Raw genomic sequence first — 15241 nt, 5'->3', positions numbered from 1 at the left:
TCCCCTACCTGTCCTTCCTGAACAGTTTATACTTATCCATGACAGTGCTTCAGTCATGTGAACTGCCCCACCAAGTTTCTGTTATTCCAATCACATCATAGTTCCTTGATTGTGCCAGGACTTCCGGTTCTTCCTGTTTGTTTCCCAGGCTTCTTGTGTTCGTGTACATGCACTTAAGATAACTAGCCAATTGTCCTACTTTCTCAATATGAATCGGGAGGCTTCTCATCTTGTACCCTCCTCCTTGTGTTTCCTCCTGGTAACCAGAGGAACCTGGTGGCATACCACTGACAACTCCACGGCCCGAACTAGGGAAGACCTTGCAGCTCAACGCTGTGCTAGCTGGCTGTGAACATACTGTGGAGAAAAGAGACCATAGCTTACAAACTGCTTCCTGGATCAATCTCTTACCAGAGTGAATCCCGCCACAGTCAGTGTCACCGGAAAACATGTCCTCTCGCTCTCTAGGTTCTGGGCAGCTTCTGTAGGACCAAAAACCCATCACCCCCATATCCCGGTAAGACATTCTATACCTTGAGGGAGCATCCTGTGACCCCCACATTCCTCATTTTTATATCATTGTGATTTTCCCTTACAAGGCATGCCTTGTAAGGTATCAGGGGAAAGGCTATGATCTGCTGAAAATAATTTTTCTATCTAAATATGTATATAATTAATGCATATGAAGTTATGAGAATGTGCTGTGTGGTTGTCACTAAAACATGCTGTGGATTTGGGAGGCGCCCAGATAGTAGCTCCACAGAGACAATGACAAGGGAGGTAACCAACACCTGGGTGGGTGCTGTTGAACAGACTTCACCAGCCATTGTCCAGCAAGGGAGCTGCAATTCAATGACTCACCTGCATGAGGCCACATGAGGGGAATTGCTCAACCTTGCTTAGAGACTCAACAATGCCCCCAGACATGCCTGGACTTGTGCTCCCCAAGTGCATGGAACTGAGGGTATAAAACAGAACACAGTAGCCACATGATGCTTGGCCTTTCTCCTTCACTCACCTATGCTGCGAGCAACCAGGACACTGAGAAGACTGGAAATTCCAACTGAAGGGACTGGCCCAGATTTCAAGGGTGAAATCTGTGTACTATGGACTGCAATATCCAGTGGGGTCAGAAAAACTGCTTGATCTAGTTGTTGCCCATTCTAATAGAGTTGAGAGTTTAGACTGCATGCTTATATTTTATTTTGGTAACTATGCTGACTTTTTGCCTATCACTTATAGTCATTTAAATTCTATCCTTATAGTCAATAAACTTCTTTTACTGTTTATCTTTACCGGTGAGTTTGTATGAAGTGTGTGTGGTAAACCTGCTCAGGTTTTACAAAGGCTGGTGTATGTCCACTTTCCATTGATGAAGTGGTGAACCAATTAATAAATTAATCTTGAGCAGTGCAGGGCGGTATATTCCTGGGGTACAGTGCTGGGATCTGGGTGGTGCCTCTCTGTGTTTCATGAGTGGCTCTGAGAGTATTCCTGCAATCTAGCTGGGCGTGGGGCTCCATATGCGGTTGTGCTGAGTGACAACAGCACCTGGAGGGGTTGGCTGCTGGTCACTAGCAAGGCACTGTGAGAGACAGCCTAAGCTGGAGAGAGTTCAGGGGGCACAGCGGTCCCATGGTCCCAAGCTGCACCCCGGGATCACGTCACACTGGGTTAATCCTGGGAACTCTTGGGAAAAATCCAGTGTCTTCATAGACGTCCAGTCTGGATGGCTCCTCTCTGTCTGCCCACTGACAGGGGGCCTTCTATGCATCATGCCTCCTTAATGCTGAGAGGAGCTGCCTATTCCTAGCGAATGTGGCCCTCCAGAGAGGGAAGGTCTGGGGCAGGGGGATGGTCTTTTTTAATCTTAGTTATGTATTTTTTAAATAAAAATTATCCCATCTGCCCGGGCCCTTTTAAATCACCGGGCCCCTGGGCAATTGACCACTAACCACCCCCTCCCCCCATCGGTGGGTCAGGGGATGACAATACAATAAATAATAACAATAACCGACACACACGCAGGCCAAACCTAGTGCAATCGATCTCACTAGGACCCAGGAGGCACCGGACGGAGCCATCCCCGGGGTCACGCAGCCTGGCCGCAGGAAGGGAATTGCCGTCTCTGCAGTGACTCTGTTACGCTGCAACCCACCTTCCTTGCAAGACCCCAGGGCCTCGGCTGCTGCCGCCGCTGGGGACCCCAGAGCCCTGGCTGCAGGCGGGGGAGGTTTCCTATCGAGGGAGGAACATTGCTGCTGCTCCCCGAGAGACTCTCCCAGTACAGATCCCAGCCTGTCCCGACGCCCCTACTGGGACCCAGGGCCCTGCCCCACGTGGCGAGAAGGTGAGACCTGCCCCCCCCCCCTCCCCACGGAGCGCTGCCCCCGGAGCAGCCTGTCTGCAGGGGCAGGGGGATGCCCCAGGCTGCTCCCAGCTGGGCTGGCCGCGATTCGCTGCATTGGGCAGAGGAAAGCTGGCTGCCAGCTCCCATGGTTTGCCCTGAGTGGGAGGGATTAGGGGTGGGACAGCGACATGTGGGGAGCCAGAAGGGGACTGAAGAGGGGCAGGGGGCTCTGAGAGCCAGAGGTGAACAGGGGTGTGTGAGGGAGTAGGAAGGGGTGAACAGGGTTGCAGGGGGCAGGGTGGGGGGGGGTGGACAGGGATACAGGGGTGTTAGGGCCGTGGGGATGTGGGGCTGCTGAAGGGAGGCTGAGGGAACACACAGGAAGCAGGGGGAGGATTCTGGGGCTCAGGGGAACAGAGCTGGAATAGAGGGAAACTCTGAGTGGGGGGATATGGGGAGGGGTGACTGGGGAAGCTGGAGGGAGAATATGAGAGCAAGCGGAGATGGGCTGAGGAAGGGAGAGCCAGAGGGGAGGGGGATGGTGAGAGATATAATGGCAGCTCCCCCAGCCCATGGGGTAGGAAAGGGGGATGGGGCTGCCCCGCCCAGCAGGCAGTGGGGAATCTTTTTCCCTAGTAATGGTTAAACAAGCGGGGTGCAGTGGACCTCCCCCTACTCAGAATTTACAAGGCAAATATTACGCTTTCGCCCCCACCCCCATGCGCACACACACTCCCTGCTCCTAATTTAGGGCATGTCTTCACTACCAGCTGGATGGACGGGGCAGTGATCAATTCAGCAGGGGCTGGATTTATCGCATCTAATATGCGATAAATCGACCGCCGATCACTCTCCTGTTGACTCCGGTACTCCACCTCAAGGAGAAGCACAAGGGAAATCGATGGGAGAGTGTCTCCCGTCGACACACCATAGGGAAGACACCACAGTAAGCAGATCTAAGTACTTTGACTTCAGCTACGTTATTCATGTAGCTGAAGTTGCCGATCTCCAACGGTAGTGTAGACAGGCCCTTAGTCTTGGGGTTTTTTTAAGACAGTCTCATTATTTGTGGGGTCCGACTCCTGAATGATAAATGTTTGAGGCTGACAGGACTGAACAGGTTCCTGCTCTGATTTCTGTGTCAAACCAGAGTCACTGTTAGCAACAGCAGGCAAGGAATCCAACTGGTATTTGTTTTGGTTTGATTGAGGTTCAGTTCCATTCAGTAGGTTCGGTTTCATTTCTGGTTCAAGCCACCCAAAGAAACAAAAATAGAAGTTCAGTTACCGGTTTAAATCCTGTTTCAATCTTAGTAGAAGTAAATCCAAGAAAGATCTGCAATTTAAAATGGAAACTGTTTTGATTTTTGATTATTTGTGTATTTAGTAACTAGCTTTACATGAATTTTCCATGTGTTTTTATGTTGTCAAATATACGTGATTATTTTTCCTAAACAATCTGTTTGAGAAACCTAAAAAAAATATTTAAACATTTGCTTTGTCATATTGGACCTCTGCAGTGAAAGGATACACTTGAGGCCTGGAAATTGTATTTCGACGCTCACTTGTGTTGCTGGAACTGCCAGTTGCTAGTTGATTTAGCTTGGGCGTGACATTTTTCAGATGTTCCCAGTAGTTTGGTATGTTTTCTTTCTTATGGTGATGTGGCCCATCTGCGAATGAATCAGGAATTTGCCCAATCCTTTTTTGGGCTTGCCTTTGTCCAGATATCGCTTCCTTTTTAGAGGTTTCACAAGAGTTCAGCATAAGTTCCAATTCGTCTTTCAATTTCAGACGTGTCTGACATTGGTTCTGTGATATCATTATTTCTGACTTCTGACTCAAACATTTCCATCTTTATCCATGTTTTGGTATAATGAAATTTTGCCTTGACTTTGTCCTCTGCTGACAGTGGGAATTGATGTCTAGGATCAAGATATACATATGAGAGAAACGTATCTATCTGGGGTAGGGGTGGGTATCAGACAGTGCCCGGAGGAGGCTGGGAGGGAGCCCTGCAGGTGGCTTCACTGAGGAAGGGAGCTTGGATCATGAACCCTGCCTCAAGTGCGGCAACTGGAGGGAAGAGCTGCCCCAGGGGCTGGGAGTGGTGGAAGGAGGCCTGTCTAAGAGGCGAAGGTTGGGGAGCCATTAACCTTTGCCCTTGGACTTGAAGAGTTATTATGAACTTCAGGGCCCATGGAGCATCCCACCTCTTCTCTCCCCAGAGGGACTTCTTAGAGGTGGCTCACCTACCTCTGGCCCCGCTTCTGCCTCCCATGGTGTGCAGGCAGCTCCCAAGCTTCCCCTCTCCCTCCCTCCCTGCGCTTGTGGTCTGGCCCCCTTCTATTCTCATTCTCTTCTCACTATCCTGGGGCAGAATGGGAGCCATCGCTCTCTTAAATGGAAATAAGATCACTGTAGGGTTGTTTTTTTTTTTCTTCATATAATGAGCTTAAAAAATGCTGAATCTTTATTTTAACTGGTAACAGCACTCTTCCCCCACCCCCACCCTCTTTTTTTTTTTGTTCAGTTCTGTTGAGGTTCAGTCAGTAAAACAAATTTATGGTTGAGATTCGGTTCCGGTTAATGTATAAAATACCAGTTTGAACTGGGTCTCCAATTCCACTATGAGTCTAGGTGGGCAAATGAAATCAACATTGGCCTGACTGTCCCTGGGGGCTGCAGGGGCAGCACAGGGAGGCTTGGTTATTAGCTGCCACCACCAGAGGGCTCTGGTAATTGCTAAGGCCAAAGAGGCTGGTGTCAGTCTCTCTCTTCGTACTAAGGATACTGGAACCCTAGAGCTGGCTGAGCTTCCTGGGGCACATGATGCTGCCTCCATTGTGATCTGGGAGTCCAGACTGAGCAGCTGCTGCTCCCCAGCGGGGTCTGTGCTGGGACAGACCATCATTAAAGCCCCTCTGTGTCCAGCTGAGGGGGGACTTTCTCCTGTGGCTGGAACTAGCCCTCTAGGGCAGCCCTGGACTCTGCTGGCATCAACTCCTGAGCCAGAGAGTGCAGGTGATGAGAGAGACCTATAGGCAGGAAAGTGACTCTGCAGAGATGGCGCCCGCTCTGCCCCAGCTCTGCTCCCAGGTGTCTGCTGCCCCCGAAACACCCAGAGCTGCTGCCCCGACACACCCAGGCGCACACTGTTAGCGGTGGCAGTAACTATTGGAGAGGAAGCACCAACAGGAATGGCAGGACAGTAACCAGCCCTTCCATGCAGAGGGGAGAGTGGAGAGACTGGCAGGGGCTGCAGGAGCAATAAGTGGGGAGGGAGGTTCCAAGCTCCCTGCCCTGCCCAGCTCCATTCCCTGCAGCACCCTGGGGCAGGTTGACTTTCCTGAGGAGAAGGTGAGGAGCAGAGGGAAGAAAAGCCAGTTCCTGCCTCTGCCTCGTCCCTGTGCTGCTGGGGAATGTGTTGCCCTGGGGACAGTGTCAGGGGGGATCCCCCAAATCAGCATCTTTGATTCTGCTCTTTTCTAGCATTTGGCTCAGAGACTCTGTTCCTGGGAGGGTTTAAAAGTGTCTCATGGGTTTAGTCTCAGGGGGCAGGGAGATCAGGTCTTCATTGTAATAAGGTAACTGAGGGTTTTCCCAGCATGGCGGAGTCTAGAGTGTCTGTCTGCAGGGAAAGAGCGTGGGGGGAATCGGGGTGTGAAAGGGACTAACGCTAATTCAGAAACCTCCCCAATTTCCCTTCTCACCCTGACAGGCTGCAGAATAACAACCCCGTTTTGCTCCAGATCATCCCATCTTCCTAGGGGACAGGGAAGGGAAATGGATGTGGTGGATCCAGCTCAGGTAGGAGATTCTGGGGGGAGCTGGTGGGGAGGATTACTGTAGAGGGGGAGGGGCAGAAACAAACAGGGTGAGGCAGGGAAGGGACAGGGTGTGTTAAACCTGCTGGGACATGCTCAGCCTAGGACCTGATTTATTAACAGGCCCATTGGCGGGGTGAACATTCCCCCGTTTCTGAAACAGGAAGTAACCCCCTGGATGGGGCTGGGAAAACAGACCAGGGTTCTGGAGCCTGAACCCACTAGGCAGAGACTGCGGTGAAATACAAAGGGACTGCTTCCCACATCAGCTTGTGTGTAGTAGGTGGGTGATAAATAAGAAGACCCTGCCCTCCTCCATCTTCTGGGAGGGACAAGGAGTTCTCCCCTTCTCTCTGTTCCCTGGAACCTCCTGGCCACTCTGAGCAGGGTGGGGGTGGGATTCTGCTCCTCTGGCCCTCCCAGAGCTGTCCCATTTTCGGGCTTCTTCCCCCATGAATAGTGGGATTGTGGCTGGGGCAGCAGGCACTGAGTGGGGAGCACCTGTTGTTTCAGATGCCAGTGACCTTCGAGGAGGTGGCTGTGTACTTCACGGAGGGGCAGGGGATTCTGCTGGACCCTGGTCAGAGAGCTCTCTACAGGGACGTCATGCAGGAGAATTATGAGAATGTGACCTCACTGGGTAAGGATTCCTGTCCCCTCAGCTATTGAAGCCATGGGGCCCTGTATTTCTGCACCTGGTCAGGTTCTTCCCTGGTCAGTTACATTAGAGGGGAATGGGTCACGTAGTCCACAGCTCCAGGGTTAGAGAACCGTTCACCTCCAAACCCCCTCCAATAGGATAAGGGATTCATGGAGCTAATGGACATGCTAATTCATCTCCATCCCTCCAGTTGTCATGGGGGCAGAAGCAGAGTATTATCCTCTCTGCATTAATTCTCACTTCAAACAGGTTCTCTGTATCTTTCTTCATGGGACTAGCTCCATATGTGGGGAGGGCTCTGAGGTTTAAACAGAGGCAGGGGGTTAACATCAGAGCTGCATGTGCCTCAGCAAATCCCCCAGAGCACACAGATCCTGAAAACTCCTAGTGAGGGTGTGACAACTCTCCCTCCCCTCCAGACACTGCCCAATTCCAAGGGGGTTCAGTGACCATGTTCCCATCTGTTCAGATCCCACAACCCCCCAGCAAATCATGGGGTCAGGTTAAACTCAAGATGTGCCCTTTGTGATAAATACTCCACCAATCCTCCGTGCCCTCTGCTCATGCCTGATTTCACCCCCTGAGTAGGACTCCCCGTTCCCAAACCTGACCTGATCACCCAGCTGGAAGCAGGGGAAGAGCCGTGGGTCCCGGATCTCCAAGCTTCTGAGGAAAGGAAGATCCCAAGAGACACCCACACAGGTGAGGAGTCTGTGATACTGACACAGAAACTGGCAAATGAAGGAAAAAACTGAAAATCTCCAAAATGTGCTGTGAGCCCCCTCAGTTCTGCCTCATCTCACCCAGGTCAGGTTGTGGTCAGGAGGTGTCATATCATCATGGCAGATATCGCTCATGGTTTCCCACCCACCCTGTTAGCTGTAAGGAGTTTTCTCCCTGACTTCACTTCCCTGTGAGTGTTTGGATGGGATGTGGAGGCGGAATCCAGTTTCTCAGTCTCCCCAACAGTTACTGTATTGTGTTTTTCCTCTTTGCTGTTCCCCTTTCTGTCCTTTTGACCAGCCCAGGCAATGACTCCTGACTGGATTCTCTCTCTCCCCCAGCAGGTGACAAGACAGTGAGTGAGAACGAAGAGGGGAATCCACAGCAGGAAGGTCCTGAGCAACTGGAAATGCAGTGGACCATTTTGAGATCTGACAGTAATTTTTCCCAGTGCTTGGAACAGAGAAAAGCCTGGAGTAATTGGCACAGGTCAGAGAGAAAACTGGGAAACAGCCCAAGGAAGAAAGTGGATGAATCCATTGAATGTGGGAGAGGAGGCAATGGTCCCAAGGAAACCACAGCCCTGCAGACAAATCACAAAAAAAAGAGATCCTATAAATGCTTGGACTGTGGGAAAAGCTTCAGTCGGCTGTCTGGCTTTATAAAGCATGGGAGAATCCACACAGGAGAGAGACCCTATGAATGCTTGAAGTGTAGGAAAACTTTTAGTCAGCACTCAGGCCTTGTTAGCCACGGGAGAATCCACACAGGAGAGCGACCCTATACATGCCTTGAGTGTGGGAAAAGCTTCAGTCAGCTCTCAGGCCTGATTTGCCACAGGAGAATCCACACGGGAGAGAGGCCATATAAATGCTTTGATTGTGGGAAAAGCTTCAGTGCACCATCAGCCCTTATTGTACATCAGAGAATCCACACTGGAGAGAAACCTTATAAATGCTTGGACTGTGGGAAAAGTTTCAGTCAGAGCTCTGGTCTTACTAGCCATGGGAAAATCCACACAGGAGAGCAGCCATATAAATGCCTTGATTGTGGGAAAAGCTTCAGTGCACCATCAGCCCTTATTGTACATCAGAAAACACACATGGGAGAGGAATCTTTAAAATGCTTGGACTGTGGGAAAAGTTTCAGTCAGCGCTCAAGCCTTATTAAACATGGGAGAATCCACAAGGGAGAGAAACCTTTTAAATGTTTGGACTGTGGGAAAAGTTTCAGTGAGAGCTCAAGCCTTATTAAGCACGGGAGAATCCACACGGGAGAGAAACCTTATAAATGCTTGGACTGTGGGAAAAGTTTCAGTCAGAGCTCTGGCCTTATTAGCCATAGGAAAATCCACTCAGGAGAGGGACCATATAAATGCCTTGAGTGTGGGAAAAGTTTCAGTGCACCATCAGCCCTTATTATACATCAGAGAACCCACACGGGGGAGAAACCTTATAAATGCTTGGACTGTGGGAAAAGTTTTAGTCGGACCTCAGGCCTTATTAGCCATGAAAGAATCCACACGGGAGAGAAACCCTTTAAATGTTTGGACTGTGGGAACAGTTTCAGTCAGCACTCAAGCCTTATTAAGCACGGGAGAATCCACACGGGAGAGAAACCCTTTAAATGCTTGGACTGTGGGAACAGTTTCAGTCAGCGCTCAAGCCTTATTAAGCACGGGAGAATCCACACGGGAGAGAAACCCTTTAAATGCTTGGACTGTGGGAAAAGTTTCAGTCAGCACTCAAGCCTTATTAAGCATGGGAGAATCCACACAAGAGAGAAACCCCATAAATACTTGGATGAAGGGAAAAGCTTCAGTCCCAGCTCATAATTTCATAAACATCTGAGAATCCACATGGGCCAGAATTTATAAATGCTTTAACTTTGGAAAAAGTTTCAATTGAAGATCAAACCTTGCTCGACATCAGACAGTCCACACACGAGAGAGAACCCTTGGTTTGTGGGAAAAGCTTCAGTAACTCCAGGGAAAGATTCAGTCTGAGCTCACGCATTATTCCCCATCAGATAGTTCACAAAAGAAAGAGCTTGAATGTGGGGGGAAGCTTCATTTGGTGCTTACAGGGCATCAAGCATCAGCAAATCCACACAGGGAGGAGCCTCTCAGATGTTCTTAGCATGGAAAATGCTTCAGTTGGAGCTAACACCATATTGGACATCAGAGACTCCTCCACACTGGAGAGAAATTCTCTCAGTGCCCTGATTAGGGCTGGCCTCAGTAAAAACTCCATTTCCTAATTACCACACACCGCAGTGGCATTTGGCTTCCAGGTTTCCAACTGCCTGCCTCTAGGGGCAGGTTCCAGCAGCAGCTGATTAGTGACCCTCTGGCTTTGCCTGGTCTAAGCAAACCCCGGGCAGAGGAGGAGAAGTCCCAGTCAGCCCCTCCACCCTGCTGCAGCCCTGGCTGCTGAACTGATGGGCCTTCCTGCCTCCTGGGAACCTGCTGGGGGAAGGGAGAGAGAAACTGCCTTTGACACTACACCTCATACTCGTCATTGTAACATTGCTATGATATTATTATGGCATAATTATGATGCATTTTGTACAAGATGGGTCATGTAAGGTGTCATTGGAAAAGTTCTGATTTGCTGAATATGAGGATCCTATTTGTAAGCATGTATCATTTTGGTATCTGCAGTTATGAATCGTGATTATGGCCTTGTCTACACTGGCACTTTACAGCGTTGAAACTTTCTCACTCAGGGGTATGAAAAAGCTCCCCCTTGAGCGATGCAAGTTTCAGCGCTCTTGTTAGCTACGCCCCTTGTGGGGATGGTTTTTTTAGAGCGCTGGGAGAGCCGCGGCAGTGCTTTGACGTTGCTAGTGTAGACAAAGCCTATGTGTCTTTATTTCAAATGTAGTTACACCTGGGCGACACGCACTAGGCAAGATGCTTCCAGTCTAGACAGCGCGTTGGGAAGGGCCTATGTTAGGTAATGGGCCATCAGGGGAAACACTAGGCCTTAGGAGAATCTTATCCCCCACCTGGTGAGCCTTCCTGAGAACGCTCCAGACAGCCTATGAGCAATGGGTGCTGTGACTCAGCAAGGTATGCCATGGCATATGACCAGACCACATGACACTGATCTCTGTTTTGGGGACCTGTGTTTTTCCACAAACTGGTCTGGGAACCAAGTTTGAAAGAAAGGGTTTCTGCCATATGGAAAAGCTATGTAAGGCAGGAAGTGACCTCATTGGTGGTTGTTCACTCTCCCACTGCTGAACACCTGAAAGAAGCTCTGAAAGAAAATGACTTGGAACAGGGGTAGGGAGCTCAAGCTGCAAAGCAGGTGCAGCTTGTGCCTTCAGCATCTGTAAGTCTGATTGTATCATCAGTCAGGATGAAAAATTGTTAGTTCATATCCAAACTTTCTAGTCTTTTAGGCTTAGTTTGAGGTTTGGTTTATTTACTAGGTAATCTGCTTTGATCTGTTTGATATAATTTATATTCAACTTCGATTTTTCTGTAGTTAATAATCTTGTTTTATGTTTTCATCTGAACCAGTGTGCTTTTGAGTGAAGCGTCTGGGGAAAATCTGCAGCCAGAACCTGGGAAAGGAAGATTAGGGAACAGATGGACACACGCACAGAATTTTTCTGATTATCCTCTCACTGACCCTCCCCCCAGTCACTAGGTCAGTCTGTGCAGAGTCAGGTGATAATGGTGATGTCACAGTCCCTGATGTGGTCTTTCAAGGGGATCTCTACTACCCCCGATTGGCTTTTTTCGGTTGGCCCCTAGGATCTAATGAGGCCTAGCAGTTTGCATCTGTTCTTTTGGGCTGTGTCTCTAGAGACAGCCCAATAGTAAGAGGACTCCATTGTCCCAGCCCTTTCTGCCATGCCCGCCCACTGTCTCTGTGCTCTCTCCTTTTATAGCAGGTCTTGTCTCCCTTACTGGTTGCAGCTGTGGGAGCCTGCCTCTGTTATTGGTAGTAGAGGCAGCTGTGTTGGGGTGTGATCAGGCTGCTTGCTTGCAGGCAGGAGGGGCTCCCCTCCCCCTAAAAACCTCAGTATGGGGTTTGTAGATTCCCCTTTAGAAGTAGACAGGAGTGAAAGTGTATCATTTTTTAGGCCTGCTCTAAAATGCTCAGGCTGTCTCTGAATACACAGCTGCTTTCTGTGCTCACCTACTGGACACATCTCCCATCTCCCTCCAGTTCTGCTTGCATTCCCTAGGCCGGCTTCTCCACTAGGGATTCCCTCGTTCTAATCACAAATTTAATGAATGCATTATTTTTTTAACAAGTGTCATCAGCATGGAAGCATGTCCTCTGGAACAGTGGCCAAAGCATGAAGGGGCATACGAATGTTTAGCATATCTGGCACGTAAATACATTGCAGTGCTAGCTACAGAAATGCCATGCAAATGCCTGTTCTCATTTTCTGGTGACATTGTAAATAAGAATGTGGAGGAAGGGATGAAGAAACAGACACAAATCTTTCTCCCTCACCCACAGTCTCTGTCAGTCTCCTTATCTGGTGGGGAATTAAAGTAAAACCAGACCATTGAGGCTGTGAGCAGGAAATCTCCCTCCCCCAGCAGCTTCCCCCAGGGCAATGACCCAATGCCTCCTGCACCAGCATACAGAGGCTGAATGTCCATCTGATAGTGGCTCGGGGGCCAGGTTGGAATGTGCTGGGATCTCCGCCTGGGCCCTAGTGGGGCAGGTGACCCCTTCTCACACAACCATACCTAGCAAGGCCCGAACTGATTTTGTCCCTTTTTGTCAGCCCCAGCAGAGACACCAGGGACTCATTGGCCCACGGAGACCAAGCTCCTGTCCTCTGGGTGAGGGCTGGGGCCCAATAGCCAAGGGCAGTGGGAGTGAGGAGATCTTGCACTAGGGGTCCTGCACTGCACAGGGTGTGGGATAAACAGAGCTATAGGGGTCCCTGGTTCTGTGCTGGCCAAGAGGGCAGCTGTCACATTTGTTCTTAGCCTGGTGGCTACTGCTTCGGTTTCCCTGCACAGTCTCCCCAGCTCTTGTGGACTCCTGGCTCTTTGCAGATGGCAGCGGATGTGCAGGGAGCTGGCCCTAGGGCTCCTACTCTGTACAGGGGATGGGCTAACCAGAGAACTCCAGGCCCCAAGGCTCTCAGGCCACTTGTCCAGTCTGGCTTCAGGAGGAGATCTGGGGACAGACAGAGGGGGCCTGGGTGACTCTGGGGAGCAGCCACCTGGACCAGAAAGGGAACTCCAGCTGTGGTGAGAATGGAGCACTTGCCAGGGATGTGGTTAGTTACAAGGGGTGCCATACAGCTGGTACAATGTTGCAGTTATTTAATGCATTGCACTGTGGAATTCATACGTTTTTGCAGCTGGATGGTGTGAACTGAAATTATTTTCTTTAAGAGGAAGGCCAGCACTGCTCCTGTTTTGCTGGATAATGCATGGCTGGAGATTTCTAGCCATCAGTCACACTCCTTCATTCTGCAGCTCTTTCATGGCTAGGCACTGCATCCAAGAGTCTATTGCAGCAAAGTGGCTTTGAGATCAGATGAACAGTGAATCTGGGGAGTGGCCTTCTGGAACCAGAACAGGAGCTGCAGCTGCAATGGGAAAGGCGTGCTGAGCAGAGATGCTGCTGGGGAAGCAGCTGGTTACTTCATGAGCAATGGGATACAATATTGTTACAGATCCTGACTCATACTGTGATGAGACACATTGTCATGAGTATGTAAGGCTAACTGGTTACACGGTTGTAAATTTCCTTCTAACCAGTCAGTCTTCCTGCTTCTTGGCAGTCAGAGGCTGTCCGCTCTGGTGGATGAGCTCAGGCAGAGGATCTCACTGCTTCTGGGTTTTTTTTAGCTGGTGAACGTATTGCCTGAGAATTGTAGTCATCAGTCAGACACATGTGACATGTAGTTACTTTTGGCTGACAGAAGTGGCCTCCAGGAGCTTTGAGGAGGAGGCTGGAGAGATGAATCCCTCAGTCCACTTGACTTGCAGCTGACTCTGCCAATGAGACAGTTCCCAGACTGCTTAGTGGAACAGTGGGATGGGGGAGTGGGGATGCTCTCCAATGACAAGGACAAAACACGTGGGCTGTGGTACAGTGAAACAAGCCAGAAGCCGTGAGTAAAAATCATCTCACTTCTAATGAGTGCTGTTTGTGTTTGCAGACACTTCCCAGCTCTTATGGCTGACCAAGACTTCATATCTCCAGCCCTAGAACGCAATCTAGTATTGGACACCTTTGCAGCCCAGTGTGCTAATAAGTTAACAGAGAAGTTGCACAAGGTCAAAATGGGGACTAGAACTAGGGTCTCTAGTGTGGAAGCCCCAGGTATTAGCTACTCATCCCCACTGGCTTTAGTCTCAAAGTGTCAAATATATGTTCTTTGGCTTTCCTGTTGCTAACCATTTCACCACACCAGAGGTACCAGAATAGGGGGGCCATGGCCCCATCACTTTTAAAAGACTTTTTACTGGTCATAAGAGTGAGGAACAGTGGGAGGGGGCCTCATGGAGGAAGGGGCAGGCAAGGGTGGGGCCTCATGGGGAAGGGGTGTTGCAAGAGTGGGAGCTTGAGGGGAAGGGATGGCACAGGGGTGGCAGGAATGGGGCAGTGCAGGGGGAGGGGTGATGGTTCCCCCCCCCCACACACACACTTTTAAGGAGCTTCCCTCACCCTCCAACCAGAGGAGTCAGCAATAGGAACCCAGAGTCCTGATCAAAAATGTTCTACTGATGACTAGCAAATACTTGTGTAACCCACTGGCAAAGCATGTGTCCTGTCCCTGCTGGTGGCTGATCCACACACAGCACAGCAACTACTGTATTCCCAGAGCTGAAGTGGTGGGGTGCGCGTTGGGGATCTGAAGAGACTATTCAAATCCTGTAGCCGATCCAGGGGGAGGGGAACTTTGAAGTTCAGTGTGTTTTGTATTTGTTTCTATTTTGCTTTTTTTAAAAAAACTTTGTTGTTGTTTTTAATGGTTTATTTTAGGGTTGTCGATTAATCACAGTTAACTCACGCAATGAACTAAAAAATTGTGATTTAAAAAGTTAATCATGATTAATCACACTGTGAAACAATAGAATATCAACTGAAATTTCTTAAATAGTGTGGATGGTTTTTCTACATTTTGAAATATATTGATTTCAATTACAACACAGAATACAAAGTATACTGTGCTCAGTTTATATTACTATTTTTGATTACAAATATTTGCACTGTAAAATGATAAAATAAATAGTATTTTTCAGTTCCCTCATTACAAGTACTGTAGTGCAATCTCTTTATCATGAGTAAAAAGAACAGGAGTACTTGTGGCACCGTAGAGACTAACAAATTTATCATGAGTGTTGTACTTACAAATGTAGATTTTTTTTTTGTTACATAACTGCACTCTAAACCAAAACAATATAAAACTTTAGAGCCGACAAGTCGACTCAGTCCTACTTCGTGTTCAGCCAACTGTTAAGACAGACCAGTTTGTCTACATTTACAGCAGCTAGTCCAAGCCACCCCCTTGCTGCTGCAGCCTCTCGCTCTCCCAGGCAGCCTCCGGCCATGCTGCCTCCCTGGAATGCTGCCTGGTGCAGTGCAGCAGCTGCCCGGGAGAGTCCAGCCACTGCGCTGTACTGGGCAGCGTCCAAGGCGGGCAGCGGGGCCGGAACTGGAAGAGGAAAGGCTCTGACCCCGCC

General features: G+C 49.5%; 1 protein-coding gene across 2 annotated transcripts; it reads left to right on the top strand.

The window, feature by feature from the left end:
• The first annotated feature begins 2101 nt into the window (after positions 1-2101).
• On the top strand, positions 2102-14710 carry LOC311530556 (uncharacterized protein). Of its 2 annotated transcripts, none has more exons than XM_084647327.1 (5): positions 2102-2350; positions 6071-6159; positions 6690-6816; positions 7426-7539; positions 7905-14710. In XM_084647327.1, the coding sequence occupies exons 2-5, from the start codon at positions 6136-6138 to the stop codon at positions 9392-9394; spliced, it is 1755 nt and encodes a 584-aa protein (XP_084503453.1). In that variant the 5' UTR covers positions 2102-2350; positions 6071-6135; the 3' UTR covers positions 9395-14710. The 2 variants fall into 2 exon arrangements, with proteins under 2 accessions (XP_084503453.1, XP_084503452.1); XM_084647326.1 differs by having other exon boundaries at positions 7902-14709.
• The last annotated feature ends 531 nt before the right edge of the window (positions 14711-15241 follow it).

This window comes from Lepidochelys olivacea (genome assembly GCF_965140295.1).
Source record: "Lepidochelys olivacea isolate rLepOli2 genome assembly, chromosome: 14".
Lineage (NCBI taxonomy): Eukaryota > Metazoa > Chordata > Testudines > Cheloniidae > Lepidochelys > Lepidochelys olivacea.
Note: the sequence above shows the minus strand (reverse complement) of the source record. Positions and strands in the feature narration are given on the sequence as shown.